This window comes from Dromaius novaehollandiae, chromosome 13 (assembly GCF_036370855.1).
Source record: "Dromaius novaehollandiae isolate bDroNov1 chromosome 13, bDroNov1.hap1, whole genome shotgun sequence".
Taxonomy (NCBI): Eukaryota; Metazoa; Chordata; class Aves; order Casuariiformes; family Dromaiidae; genus Dromaius; species Dromaius novaehollandiae.
In genome coordinates this window covers 24,012,998-24,026,545 of record NC_088110.1, presented here as the reverse complement: position 1 = coordinate 24,026,545, position 13,548 = coordinate 24,012,998, and the positions used below count along the sequence as shown (strand labels likewise).

The following is a 13,548-nucleotide window of genomic DNA, read 5'->3' as shown; positions in this document are numbered from 1 at the left end:
CCCGGGAGCGCAGGGGAGTTCGCGCAGTCGCCGGGTGGGCAGAGGGGACAAATGTTCCCTGTGTCGCATGTGCCCCACCAAAACCCGCGCGTGATGGCGGCAGATGGGGCTTTAAGGAGACCCCCACCCCCAGCGCGGACCTCCCCAAGATGGCGGCCCCCAGCACCGCCGCCACCAACATGGCGGGAGGGGGAGCAGCGGGCGGGACCACCCCGGGCTTCCAGCCAATGGGCAGCGGCGGCCCCGCTGCGGCGGGCAGCCAATGGCGGCGCAGGGCGGGCGGGTTTGTTTGGCGGGAAGCGGGAGGGGCCGCCATGATGGCGGGCGCGGGCGGGCCGGGCGGGAGGAGGCTGCGGGAGCTGCTGGGTAGGTGGGGGCCGGGGCGGCGCTGGGCCCCGGGCTGGTGCTTTTCCCCGTGCAGGGACAGGAGAGGGGTGAATGTCCCTGCTCTGCCCTCCACCACCGCCCCTCCTGTGGCCCACGCGGCCCCTGGCACCCCGGCAGCCCCTCACTCCCTCAGCTGTGGTGGCCTCGCCGCCGCCCCTCAGGCCCTGCCCAGCCCCCCGAGCCCCAGCCCCTCTCGGGCTCCCTCTGCCTGCGGTCAGCAGCCTCCCTGCGGCCCCGTGCCAGGGTCTCTGGGCAGCCTGTTGGGCCGAGGGGCTTTTGGAGCCGATGGCTCCTTGTGGCAGCATTAGGCCCCTGAGGAGACGTCCCACGTCCCTCCTCAGCCTCACTCCGGTCACCATGATGGCTAACGTGGGCACCAGGAATGCCGTCGCCCCATCTGCGAGGGGCCGCGTGTGTGACCCGTGCCATGGGTGGGGGAGGCGTTGGCGGGAGGCGTTGGCGGGAGGTCTGGCTGAGCCAGGGCCAAAACTAGCTTTGGTCCTTAAAGGAAATCCAAACTTGTTAGCAGGGAGAGCCAGGAAACGAAAAAGCGCCTTTGGGAGCGGAGCAGAGCTCCAAGAAGCTGCTCTTCACCTTCTGGATCGCCATCTGAACCTGAACGACCTCCTCCTGGAGGTAAGAGCGGGCAGGCCGGCGACTTAATGGTCAGGCGGGAGATTCCTGGTGCAGACAGATTTCCGTCCAGTCCCTTCTAGTGCAACCATAAAACAAATGTCTGAGGAACACTGTTTTTACAATAAGTGAAAAGAAACAGCACTGTAGAAGTAAGAGGAAATTTAGAGGTCTTTGTAGAAATGAGACTTTTTTTTCTTTTATTCCTCTACATTTTGTTGTTGCGGATGAAAAATGGTCAAGCCTGGGGCCTGTTGGCATTTGGACAAGTGGAAATCCAGCACCTTTTGTTTGGTGTTGGAACTGGTTTATTGAGAATGTGGTAGGGTTTTCTCTGGATTGGCAACCTTTTCTGACTAACGTGACTAACTGTCCTTATGAAAACCTGTGTAATATATCTACCTAGATGCTTGAGCCAAACTTCTGACTTGACAGTGATCTACTTTGTTCTCACACGCTGGAGAAAGCTTTTGATTTCGATAGCTTGAACAGACAATTCAGGTACTTCCCATAGTTCAGCCATAGGGGTGTTTCTTTCTCTACAGCATATTTGTCTTCTAGAAAAAATGGAGACTGAACTAGAAAAGGGTCTCGCATTTTGCAACGTTTCCTCAGATATTTGTGGCCAGCGCGGCTTCACAGAAGCGACTTGAAAGCTGGAAGCTCCGTTCCCGGTGCTGCTGCTGCTGTGTTGCGTGACTGTGCACAAGTAGCTTAGCTGACCTGTATCTCACTTTCTCTGCATAAAACGAAGATAGCTGTACTTGTGTCCCTTATAAAGTGCCCAAATCTCTGGCTTATCAGGACCATGTAGGAGCTAGGTGTTGATTTCATCTCCATTGTTTTAGCCCCCTAGAATGACACAGCTGCTAAGTAAGTTTTTAAGGGAATATATTTATATATGTGCAAAATAGACATATAAGATTGTTACGTTTTTGTTTTGTTTCCAGGTGGAAGATTCAGTCAAGCCAGCTGAAGACAGTGGCATAGAGCACCGGAAAGTACTGTCAGAATCATTCATAGGTGAGTGAAAGAGTATCTGCTGGAGGCAGAAATGGAAATTAATGTTTCATTATGTACTGCATTTCTACCTGTTAAATGCATTTCATTTCCTTCCCTTTTTATTCACCATTCTGCAAGCTTAATCCCACCTTTTTCCTCTCTTGATAATCCAAATTTACTTTCTTCTCGCTGTTCCTTGTCTCTCTCTAAACTGCTTGTTCCTTACTTGTCCAGTGATGACATGCCTGGCAAAGTCAGATCTTTGAATATTTTATTTTAAAATGTCACTGTGAGCCATGGAAGGCTAAAATGCAAAATCTATTTAGCAAGGATGCTCCACCTCTATGGTATTGGTAATTCTGCCACTGTTTTATGTACAGGAAAGGAATGATACAGGGGGATAAAGTTGATTTCCCAGTGCAATAAATGACATCAGTGTTGGAAGAATTTTAAGGCCTGGGACTTCTCTGTTCCTAATCATGTGCTCAAAGCTTTTTTCTCTCCTATGCTGTCAACTTTCTGCTTTGTTTTTCAGCCTCTGTTCTGCAGGAACAGGCCTCAAGATTGGGTGTACCCACAGCAATCTTGGCAGCCAAAAATGCTGTTACCAACATCGAGCAGATCTGCCAGGCTTCCACAAGCTCCTCTCAAGCACCGCTGCTGAACTTGGAACAGAGAGTAAGGGAGAAAGTTTGCATTCAGCTTTTCAAGAAAACCGTATTGTTAAGTTTGACTTTAAACCCAGTTTACCTGTTCTTGATAAAGTCAGCAAACATACAGCACCTGAGCAGCCAATTATTCATATATTTATCTGATATGCTCAAAGAACTATGGCATTCTTGTCTTGTACAGGAAAGCAGCTAGGTTTTGACAGCTTGGAAATGAAGTTTTCTGTCTGTTGCTAGACTACAATGTTAGATGGAATTGTCTAAGCAGATACTGTATTACCATTTTTAGCATAGCTCAACCTTCTCTGGCGTGGTTTGGTCTCTTTTATCTGTTCTATCTGATAATCTTCTCAGCTTGCAATGTAGCGAGCTATGGTTGTGGTTATTCTGTGCAAAAGCTGTGCCGTGACTACTGGTACGTGTCACCTCTGAGCAGTTACCAGATGTCAGTGCTGTCAGCCTGGCTGCCTTTAACTCAACCTTAAAATGAAAGGTTTCAGGCCTTGCCTTTGAATTCCCTCCGTTATTCAAGCCTTCAGAAAGCAGTAAACAGGGAAAAGTGACAAACTGGGTTTTTAATTCCCTTTGTAAATAACACATTCTTTTATTTCTGCTTTATTTTTGGGTGTGATTCCAGAAAAGGTTGTCATGCTTGCTTCTAACGGTCAAGGATTTGTTGGCGAACAATGTGTTCTGTCGCTCGCTATTCTGTCAAGAAATGTGGAAAATGAAGGTAAGAACTCTGCAACAGAAACATTGCTGTGTTACAGAACGTTAGATCTCGTCTGAGGGATCCAGTAGGATGTGTTCAGCTCTCTTGTCCAGTGAAAGTGAGGGATGACTCTGAAATGGACTAGTGAAATGCTGTGACTTGCATTCCATTTCCTGTGGTGGCTTTTTCTGGTAGAGATGGCTTTTTTGTGTACAGAGGAGGTTCTGAGCTTTTAAAAGCATGAGCTGAATTCTAAATATGTTGAAGTGTGAGTAGGGCTTCTTGTTTTCATTTATTTATTTTAAAAACAAGTTCACTGGCGGCTTCCTAGACTCTGCAGCAGGCTTTCCTTTTTTGAAGAGGACTTAGCAGAGACTTGGAAACAAATGAATCATTAAAATTGTGTGGCTGCTTCTACTGAGAAACTGCCACAAAGGAAAGTTGACAGTATCTTGGTTGTCAAGTTTTAGCTTTTTTGGAGCTAGGCAAACAGCGTTCTCGCCTCTCTGAAGGAGATGTTTAACTGTTTCTGTTTGTACTGAGCAGGGCTGGCTTTCATTAGCAAGCCAGAAGGGGCATGGCAAAGACAGTGTCTGTACGTTGCAGCGTGGGTAGTGGGATTAAACTCACCTGAGATGACAGTGCAGTTAATAGAAACTTTGAGGTGTATGATTTTCTTTCCTATTTAGTTCACTGACTTACTGCTATTGTTGCAGTGTGGTGCCTACTATTTCCATCAGATGGTCTCTGGGTGAAGCAGTCCAGATCGATTAACCGGACAGTGAAAATCCCCCAGCTGGCTGTGAGATGACACAGTCTCGTAGTCTTTTACGTTCTCTGCCAGCAATGTTCGGTGTGTCTTTGGCGTTTTGGTTCTCTGCTCTATTTATCTGGGAACTGTGATAAGCCTGAGTGAGTTCATGGAGCAAATGGTTTGGGAGAAACGTGATAGTAGGTAGCAGATTGTGTTGCTTCACAAAGGTATTGTCTTGATTTGATTTGGGTAGTTTGTTTTCTTATGATAAGTTCTGCTCTTACAAGAGTTAAGGGCTTTTTGTGAGCAGGACAATTTTGGTTACTCACTATTCTGGTGGGAAAGAAGGAAGATTCTGATCTGCCTGGATAAAGAGGCATTTTGTAGTCTCAAATAACCAATCCTAGGCTGAAAATAGAATCCAGTGTGTTTTACAGGCTGATAAAATCTGCTTGTTCTCAGGTAGACATAGAAATCAAGTACTGCTGTGTAATTGGGATAGTTACAGTAAAGGATTAGGTTCTCGAAGACAAAGTGTAGGCGGGGGAGTCTAGGCTCATGCTAAGAAACAGCTACTAGTTCCTGTGGAAAGCTAGGGGCTTTTTTTCTGAATGGTTCGTGTGCCCCAAGACTCCCAAGTAATTCTTCCTCTTCTTTCGTGAGTCAAGAGAGTGCCCTTGGATGACTTCGTTTCTAGACTGGAGCGTTTCTGTAGGGAGGCTGGAACGGAGGGGAATTGTTCCCCCTTCCCGGTGTGTCTAGGGCTCATGTTTTGCTGACACAGGGCATCATCCAGGGACAAACTGTTCCATGCTGGAGCTGCAGGGATGCCTTTCAGTACGACATGAAAGGGCAGCTGCCTCATCCACGCTGAAATTCAGCATAGTGCTGATTTTGCTTTTGGCTCGCCTGGCATTTAGGAGCAGGACCTTTGAAGTGGTGTTCACTCTTCTGTTGCTGTCCATAGCGCTCTCTGCTTTTACAGTTGCAGTGTCTATTTCTGTAATCTCCTATTGTGAAATGGATTTGAGAGAATCGTACTCGCTTCACAGAGACTAAACAGTCAGTAGGCTAAGTGATAATTCTCTAATCTGTTTCTGAATCTGAATTAACAAGAGTTGAAACTTAGTGATACTACCTGTTTTCTGGGGTAGCCACTGCACCTTTGAAAGTGCAGGATCAGGATTATTCCAGGGAGACAGCAAAGACAGATTTATTTATTATGTGACCATGAAAATTTCAAATGTTGGTGTGTCTACAACTCTCAACCCTTCAAAATTTGCAGGAAGGAATAAATCAAATGTAATCTTCCCGCATCCGAAATTTCATTTGTTACAGCTTTAGTAAGCCCTGAGTAGTCTGAATAAATGGAATTTAGATGGGGTTTTGTAGTCTATGTTAGCAAAATGTTAATGTTAACTGTCAGTTATCCTCTGTGACCTAATTATGGCACTCTGTTAGACCCCTCCACTTCTGGAAGTTGTGTGGCAGCTGCACAGAGGCAGCATCGTTGGACTGGAAGAACTGCTGGAGAGGTGAGCAGAGGTTTATAGGTTTGCAGTCTCTTAAAACCTATTGAAATGTAATCAGGGATTAGTCATGAGTATTCTGGACTAAGAATATAGTCAGGTGCTTGCAAGTGATCAGATTAGCAGGATTTAAGCAGTTATCCTGGGTTTGAGAGGTTACCCTGGGTTAGCATGGTTTAGGATGGGGTAATTGGTTGTTCGTTGGTTGCCGAATCAGTTGCAGTGTGAAGCAAAATGGTTCAGTGTGAACCACCACCGAAGACTGTTCTAGGTAATGTTTTGTGTAGCGTTTTGTTTCACTGACACCGATGGCCGCATATAGATAGTTACCCTGTCCTGCGGGAGAGGAATCACTAACTCAGCTTTCAGTCCCCCTGCCCATGCCTTGCGATCTGCTTTGGAAATTCTTATTTAGTCAGTACAAATTAAGGCTGGTCTTGACCAGAGGTCTTGCTTTGCAGAAGTTGTGGACTTCTATCTTCATAAAGCCAGCATTTCAGTTAGGTTTGGCAGAGTTAATCTCTTGAACAGTGGGATTTGGGTTTTTTTTGGGGGGGGGGGGTGTTTTGTTTTTGGGTTTGGTTTGGTTTGGTTTTTAACCTTGCACGGCCCTTTCATATGGAGCTAGCAGCTAAAATCAGTTATTATCTGTAGAGTCCAGGTTGTTTTCTTATGATGACAAAGGAACATTACAGTGATCTTTTAGACCTTTGATACTGGTTTATTAGTCTGTTAATAGGCCTGCAGAGGGGGGAAAAAAAGCCTTCAGAGCTCACCGTACTTGAGATCTGAAGAAACCAAAGAGATTAAGAGCTTGATTTTTGAAAACATTTTTATCCTAGTCTCTTAGAAATGAGAACTATAATATTTTCTTCCAACAATTTTTTTTAATGGAAATATTTTAATGTCAGAGATGGGGAAGTATTTGAACACACAGTTTAAATATGAGTTCCTTTTCTTTGGATGTGTTTGTTTTACACTCGTTTATGGAGCAAATAAAGCTCTGGTGGCCCGAGTTAAAGAAATGAAATGCCACATCTAGAGCCATCTGTGTGGGACTCTGCCCTTTCCTGCGTCCAAGAAGATGATGGAGCAAAGAAACCAAGCATCACAAAAAATAAGAGTATTGAACTGAATATGCTTTTTTTTGTTCTCAGCAACCCAGACATTCCTGCTGTGGTGGAGTGGCTGTGCAGCAGCCTTTGTGGCCTTTGTGAGCAGACAGAAGAGTCCTCCCAGGATGTGGAGCGTTCTGGGCACATTCTCACAGGCAAGGCACTGAACTGGGCGTTGGTAAAGTAGAGGTCAGACTGCTCATCTTCGGAGTCTGCAGCAGGCTGTACAAGTCAGAAGCTCAGAGGGATGAGAACGGAGGCCTCACTTTGCCTTCTTTTCTTGCATGGTTTCAGTGAGGGGAGTATATTTTTATATTTGGTGAATTTTTCAAACTCTTTCCCATCAGCAAAAATTGGTTTGAATTTCTATATCCTTTTATAATATGGTATCACAAGCAAGTGTAGTTGCAAGGTGTATGGGGCATGATCTCAATCAAGAGCATGGCACTTCTGCCAGGATTTTTTGGACCAGAAAAGCTTAACAATTCCATTCCCCCCGTCCCATCGTTTTCTATTATTTACTTTGCATTTCGATTCAGAAAAAATCCCTAAGCAATTTGATAGGAGGGCTGTAGTCAGACATTTGGACTAGTGCAGTTGGTCAGGTACAATCTGTATGAGTTCTACAGTGATGAGTGATAATAGACCGTGAGAGCTGTAAATTGCTTGGTCTTTCTTTTTTTGTAAAGTTTCCATGTGGCATTTGTCATTGATCCTTCTGGGTCTTTTTGCCGGGAGTGATTTTACTCCAAGAAGTAACTGAGAACTGAGCAGACTTGCTGACTGTGCTGTATTGAGAATGATGCTTTTCAGGCATGAATCCTTTTGGGAGACTGATGGGGAGGCAACAGGGCAGAATATCTTTACTGAAAAAGGATGCTGAAGCACCAATTCCTTGATTTGCAGACTTTGTGATCATGTTTCTTCAGAATGGCTTTCAGCAAACTTCGGAACTGGGAAGGAAGTTGGAATTCAAGAAGGTCCCCCATGTAAGGGCAAAATTAAACTATTTACAAATGGTTATTTAAAAGAGTAGTTCCATTGTATATGTCTGTGCATTGCTGAACATGAATAAATCTGAGTTTAGAGCAACAATCAAAGGGCAGTGTCCCATGTGCTGGAGTGGGTGAGGAGGAAATGGTGAAACCAGGACAGAGATTTTCTTTCTTATTTTTGAAAGCTCCTCCAAGGTGACCTGTCAAGGGCCTGTCATTTTATCTTCCTTGGTTTCACCTCGATTGCTTTTTTCCATTTTAATGTGAAGCATGGAATGCTGATAAACATGGAAAATGCTTGTCTGTCTGTCTGTCTGTTGCATCTCTTCTACAGTAAAGCCTGTGGTAAAAGTTAATCTTTAAAGTAAAAGGGATAACAATTTTTGAGTCAGTTTACCTTTTCTGCATAGAATTATAGCTCTTCTAAACACTAAATGGTCTTAATTTGTCAATTTTAAACAGATCTGTCATGCTGTTTTACAAAGAATGTTGACATGTAAGTGTTTTTGTTATCTGTAACTTTGTGCAATTATTGTTCTTTCTAGACTTACATTCCTTGTTCTTTGCTAAATCTTTAAGGGCTTGGAGAAGTCCTTTGCCTAGGGTGCTTTTCCTGTATTGTGCATTATATTTATATCACTGCCTTTGTGTCTCTAGTTCCCCTTCTCTCCTGTAAAGTGAGTTTCTTCTCACACTGCAGATAATTCCTTGCCTTTTATGCTAGCTCTTTTTGACACTCCTAGCTGCATCATCAGGTAAAGATATCTGAGCTGTTTTTAAACAAGCTTGATTGGAAGCAGTCCAATCTATTGTAAGGCAGAGATTAAGCTGGGATAATTTACTCTGCTTAGTACATTAAATGTTGAATTTACTGAGTTACATCCAAGTAAGCTATTCCTGACTCATGATTTGGATTTGCAGACCAATGGTTTGTGAAAACAATTTTTTTTTATGCTGAGCAAAGTCATCTAATATATATTTTTAGTCTTTAAATGGCCAATCTTCAAGAATTGTCCCAGGGACAATATACCTGTTGCGTCCTGGACAGTCATGATGATGTTGCTGAGAGCTGAGTCATAGTAGTGCCTGATTTGCATTGCAAATCCTAATGCAAAAAGATTAAACACACATCAGGTTTGTTTTTTTCTGTCGTGTCACAGATGAGCTTCGTGGTAAGTTGCTGTATCTGCTGAACAGCCTTGTCTGCAGAGGAAGCATTCACTTACTACTCTTCATGTGCTTTAGACCAGGATATAAGTCTAATCCTACTGTATGGCTGTGGTTGCTTTTCTGTCTCCTTAGTGACAGTGCTTTACCACTTTTCTTGCTGGCAAGTTTTAGCAACATGCTCAGTGCTACTGTAAAAATTAGTGCTTTCATTTTGTTGTAAAATTACTGAAAGCCAGGACGTAACACAAGGGCTACTGCTGTGCCTTCTGCATCTCTCCATGTGAGCACCAGCAGCCTGATCCCTTGTGCCCTGTCTTCCAGAGAGCCCTGTCTGTAGACCGGGATGCCTTACACGCCTTGCAGAGTAATTCTAAAAAGGGAAGCAGTAAGAGCTGCTGGGAGTCGCAGGTCTGAGTCTGCTCACCTGCTCTTCATATGACCTTCTCATTCGAACAGCCTGTGCTGCTGCTGACTGGCTTGGTCTATGCATGTGAAAATGTATGAAGCAAGTTTTATACAAGAATTTTTGTTAGTGTATACTTTTGGGTTACCTTTGAAGGGTTTCACTTAATAACTAATCAGCTGCTTTGAAGAACATTAGGATGCTTTATGCAAAATAATTTAGGATTCATAAAGACATTCACAGGAGGAGAAGGACAGGCTGAGAGTAGGATGGGAGCACTCTGCTTCAAATTAACGATCTTGCTATAGTGAACTCCTGTGCCTAAGGATAAGCAGAGTTTATCTCCTTTTCTCTATTCTCCCCTACTTAACCTTGAAGTATTCTTCTGCAGGGGAGGAGAGTATTGCTCATTAGTGCTGTGGACTGCCTTCCAAAAGGCACGTGAGGGACACATATTCTGCTGCCTCGGTTCAGTAGATTTCAGAGTGCTTCACTGAGACAGTCCTAAAGAACCCCCCCCTCGTCCCCAAACCTTTTCCACTGTTAAAAGAGGAGGCTTTTGAAGGTAGGATGGGACAAGAAACCAAACTGCTGTTGCCGCAGGGTGTAAAGCGAAGGATCTCTCTAAGCACATGGGCTTTGTGTAGTCTGATGTTAAGGCAATATGCTGTGCAAGCTGCTAGTGTTTTTGAACTCTGCCAGTCATTTAGGAGCAGGCCTAGCTTTTGAAGAAATGCTGCTAAGTAACACTAAATGTAACATGGTGACATCTCACTGCTGTTACAAATGTGTGGCATTCACAGCAGCATTCTCTCATTGCTTGTTTGACGTGGGTGGATAAGAACATGATTTCAAGGGATTGTTAATATAAATCTTACCTGTGGAAATCCCTGCCTCCAGACAGTTTTTTCTCTTCTGGAGTGCAGCTTTGCAGTGCTTACACTAGCAGATGCACTGCACAATTAGGATTGGGTTTGGAAATTAAATATTAATTCATGTGCATTTTTAGATGGTTTAATTATTAGCACGTTCCTGGGGATGCTTTTGAAGTGGTTCAAGGTTAGTGTTAATAGTTTTTGAGCCCTTATGTTGCTTTGAGAAATTTTCATAAGAATTTAATGACCTTGAATGGCTTCTGCCCATTTCCCTAATGGGGTCACCTTCTTAAAGATGCACGGATTGCTCGTTCCGCATAGTTTCTCCATGTTGTATTGTCACAGTTCCTTCCATTTCCATTTCTCTCATTTGATTTCTTTGGGATACTAGGGGTGCTCGATGCTGTTGGTAAAGAGAAGCAGGAAGATGTTTCCAAGTTGCAAGCTATGGGGTGCTGGTAAGAAACAATATTCCTCTGCATAATGTCAGGAAGATTTTTCTTGTCCACTGTTACACTAGTTACTGAAACTGGGTGGATGTCTATTTTCATCTTTCTCCAGTGCCACTTATATTTAGTATTCTCCTCCCTAATAAAATGTAGTAACTAAACCAAGTGACGGTGCATATAAGATGTACGTAAGGCACTAAAGAGTCTTTCGGCAGCATTGGAACTAATCTTGAAGTCCCCTCTTCGCATGCTGTGAGTTTATCCTGTCAGCTTTTCTCACCCTACTTCTGAGCAGAAACACCTGGAAGGTGCCATCAGCTCCTCCTCGAATTCTTGCTTCCAAACCCATTTTGTCTAAGCACTTTGTACATGTTAGCCTCTATTCCCATCCTGTGCAGGGGTGTACGTTTGCTTCAAGTTTGTAAATATGATAGCTTAATAATGATGAATTAACCAATAGACTTTAAAAATACATAAAAGAAAGTATTTTTCTCTGGCAGTTTGATAAGATAGATGTAGAGAAAGAATGAGTCAGTCATGATCAGTACCTTGTTGATCATGGATCTTGTATTTTGTTTCTGAATATTTCTTTATTTCGTTTGTAGGCTAAATGTGTTCAATGTGACAATGTATAAAAATGCAGTTCATCCTGATTCCCTGCAGCAGTTTTTTAGACACACGCTGACTGAGGTTCTCACCTACAACCCTCTGTTGAAAGGTAGGAATCGGTGGGGAGAAGTAATTGTCTCTCCAGGGTTGATTATTGCGGTGGGTCAGGAGCTCCATCCGCTGAGGCCTCACCGAATGGGTCTGCCCTGGGGGATGTCGAGCCGGTGGTGCTGCCTGACTCTCCGGCTCTGTCCTTGGGAGCTGTATAAGTACAGCGCCAGAGAAGACCAAAGATTCATACTCTGGGCTTTAGATGAATAAATCGGTTCTTTCAAACAGAGCTTCAGCCCATGGGTAATGAACAGATGCTTGGAGTGACATCTGATGGCAGTCTTTACTGGCAGACATGGGAGAGTTCTGAGTTCTGAGAGGAGTTTTGGGCAAAGAAGTCGAGAAGCTGGGTGGGAGAGCTGGTACCGCAGAGCTCGGGGGTAGAATAAACTGGCCCCTGCATGTTTGGTTTTAAGCACACAGCATGGTCCTTCTCTGCTGACTGGGTGTCTTTGTGGTTCATTTTGGTAGATCAGGTATAAAGGCAGGAAGGTTTCTAGTCTGTGACTGTTAATTGTGAAACCTGATGTTTTTAGGAAGAAATATGTTTGAGCTGCAGAATCTCTGGTAAAATAATCACTCTGAACTATGATCTAGAGCTACTTACCTGTTGATGGAAGACCTGTATCATCATTGCTGGCTTCCAGTTGAAAGAGATTATCAAAATGACTCCTTGCTGGTTCTCTGTGCATGCATTCATTATGTTTGCCTATGAACATATGAGCTCCAGAATGGCTTTGAGATTACAGTAGTGGAGTGAAATGGCAGAGTCCCTGTTTCCATAGCCTGTGTTCCAAAGGTGAACGGGCAAGGAAGGTTTCGGCAAGCAATTTGCAATGTATCTGGCTGTCAAAGCTAGAGGGAAATCTTGTGTTTTGATGTGTGTGTTGGAGTATTTTGGGTTTGTTTTGTTTTTTAAATCTATTGCTGAAGAGCAAACTTTTTTTCTCTTTCTGGGTACAGTGTCTGATGCCATCCATATGCAGAGAGAGTGGACCTTTACAAGAACTTGCTCACTGCTTACTACCTTATATCGCAAAGTATGTCTTCCTGTTTTTTCAAACACTATTATATTGGTTTATATTCAGTGATATTTCTGAAAACCTCTGTTGCTTTTGTTACAATTGCTCTCTGGCAGAAATGGGATTATTAAAAATTTGCAGAATCTGAATCAGCTGCCAGGAGTTGCTGGCAGGATGTAGCATGAAGAAGAAGTACTAAAGAGATTTTTGTTCGTGCAAGGTTCTTGATGAGAACAAAGATAATGAAAGATGTGGATTTTCACTGTTATAGAATGTGATGCCACTTCTGAAAAAAAAAGTGGAGATTGCTGTTTATTTTCGCCAGCTCAGGTTCAAAACCAGAAAGGTATCTGGCCCAGGAAAGCTGATGTGAAACATGCATGCAAGATGTCTCTTTCAAAAATCATGCAAAAGGCACCTGCATATTAATCTTCACTGTGTATTTCACTGTTGCAGAAGGCTATATGTCATAGCTAAAGCAAATTGCTATCACTATCTTCCAGCTGTTTGTGGCATTCAGTGCAAAGGAGTCGATCTGCCAGCTGCAGCAAGTTCTGGAGGCTCATGAAGTGAACTGGCAGCATGTGCTCTCCTGTGTTTCCACACTGGTAATCTGCCAGGCTGAAGCAGCGCAGCTGTTCAAAGGTAAGTAGGTATTTGTAACCTTGGAAGCTAATAAGTGCTCATTGCTTCTCAGATACTGAACAGAGAAATCACACTGACTGGTGTAGCGTTGGGTTTGTACTTGCTATTTTGAGATTCCTGTAGCCCAGGGGAAGGAACAACAGGAACTCTGCCTTTCCATTCAGGTATTCAAAGTCAGCTGTGACATGAGTGCTAAACCTTGTGCCTGATGTTTCTCAAATTTAATATACAGCAAAGAATGGTTATTCAAAAACTAGCTTCATTTGAAGTAGTGGTTACTGAAGCTTAGTTCTTCTGTCTCACCTTTACTGTCAGACCCTGTTTTTCTGAGTATCTTACTGATTATTTAATTGCCGGACTCCACGCAACTCTTGGAGGTTGAAATCCTAGAGTACTTGCTGAGTGTTGAAAATGCCTTTCGGATGCATGAAAAGATATGAATGAGTCTCAAAGGTTCTCCAAGCTGCAA

General features: G+C 43.7%; 1 protein-coding gene across 1 annotated transcript in view; it reads left to right on the top strand.

Annotated features, from left to right (window-relative positions):
* The first annotated feature begins 283 nt into the window (after window positions 1-283).
* FANCA (FA complementation group A) overlaps window positions 284-13,548 on the top strand; it is a 37,664-nt gene continuing 24,399 nt past the window's right edge. The window contains exons 1-13 of the mRNA XM_064519844.1: window positions 284-366; window positions 917-1,023; window positions 1,971-2,043; window positions 2,558-2,700; window positions 3,328-3,423; window positions 5,618-5,691; window positions 6,843-6,955; window positions 7,707-7,789; window positions 8,258-8,291; window positions 10,635-10,701; window positions 11,298-11,410; window positions 12,376-12,452; window positions 12,938-13,079. Of these exons, the coding sequence (XP_064375914.1) occupies window positions 315-366; window positions 917-1,023; window positions 1,971-2,043; window positions 2,558-2,700; window positions 3,328-3,423; window positions 5,618-5,691; window positions 6,843-6,955; window positions 7,707-7,789; window positions 8,258-8,291; window positions 10,635-10,701; window positions 11,298-11,410; window positions 12,376-12,452; window positions 12,938-13,079 (1,174 nt within the window). The 5' untranslated portion in view covers window positions 284-314. The remainder of the gene's footprint in view (window positions 367-916; window positions 1,024-1,970; window positions 2,044-2,557; window positions 2,701-3,327; window positions 3,424-5,617; window positions 5,692-6,842; window positions 6,956-7,706; window positions 7,790-8,257; window positions 8,292-10,634; window positions 10,702-11,297; window positions 11,411-12,375; window positions 12,453-12,937; window positions 13,080-13,548) is intronic.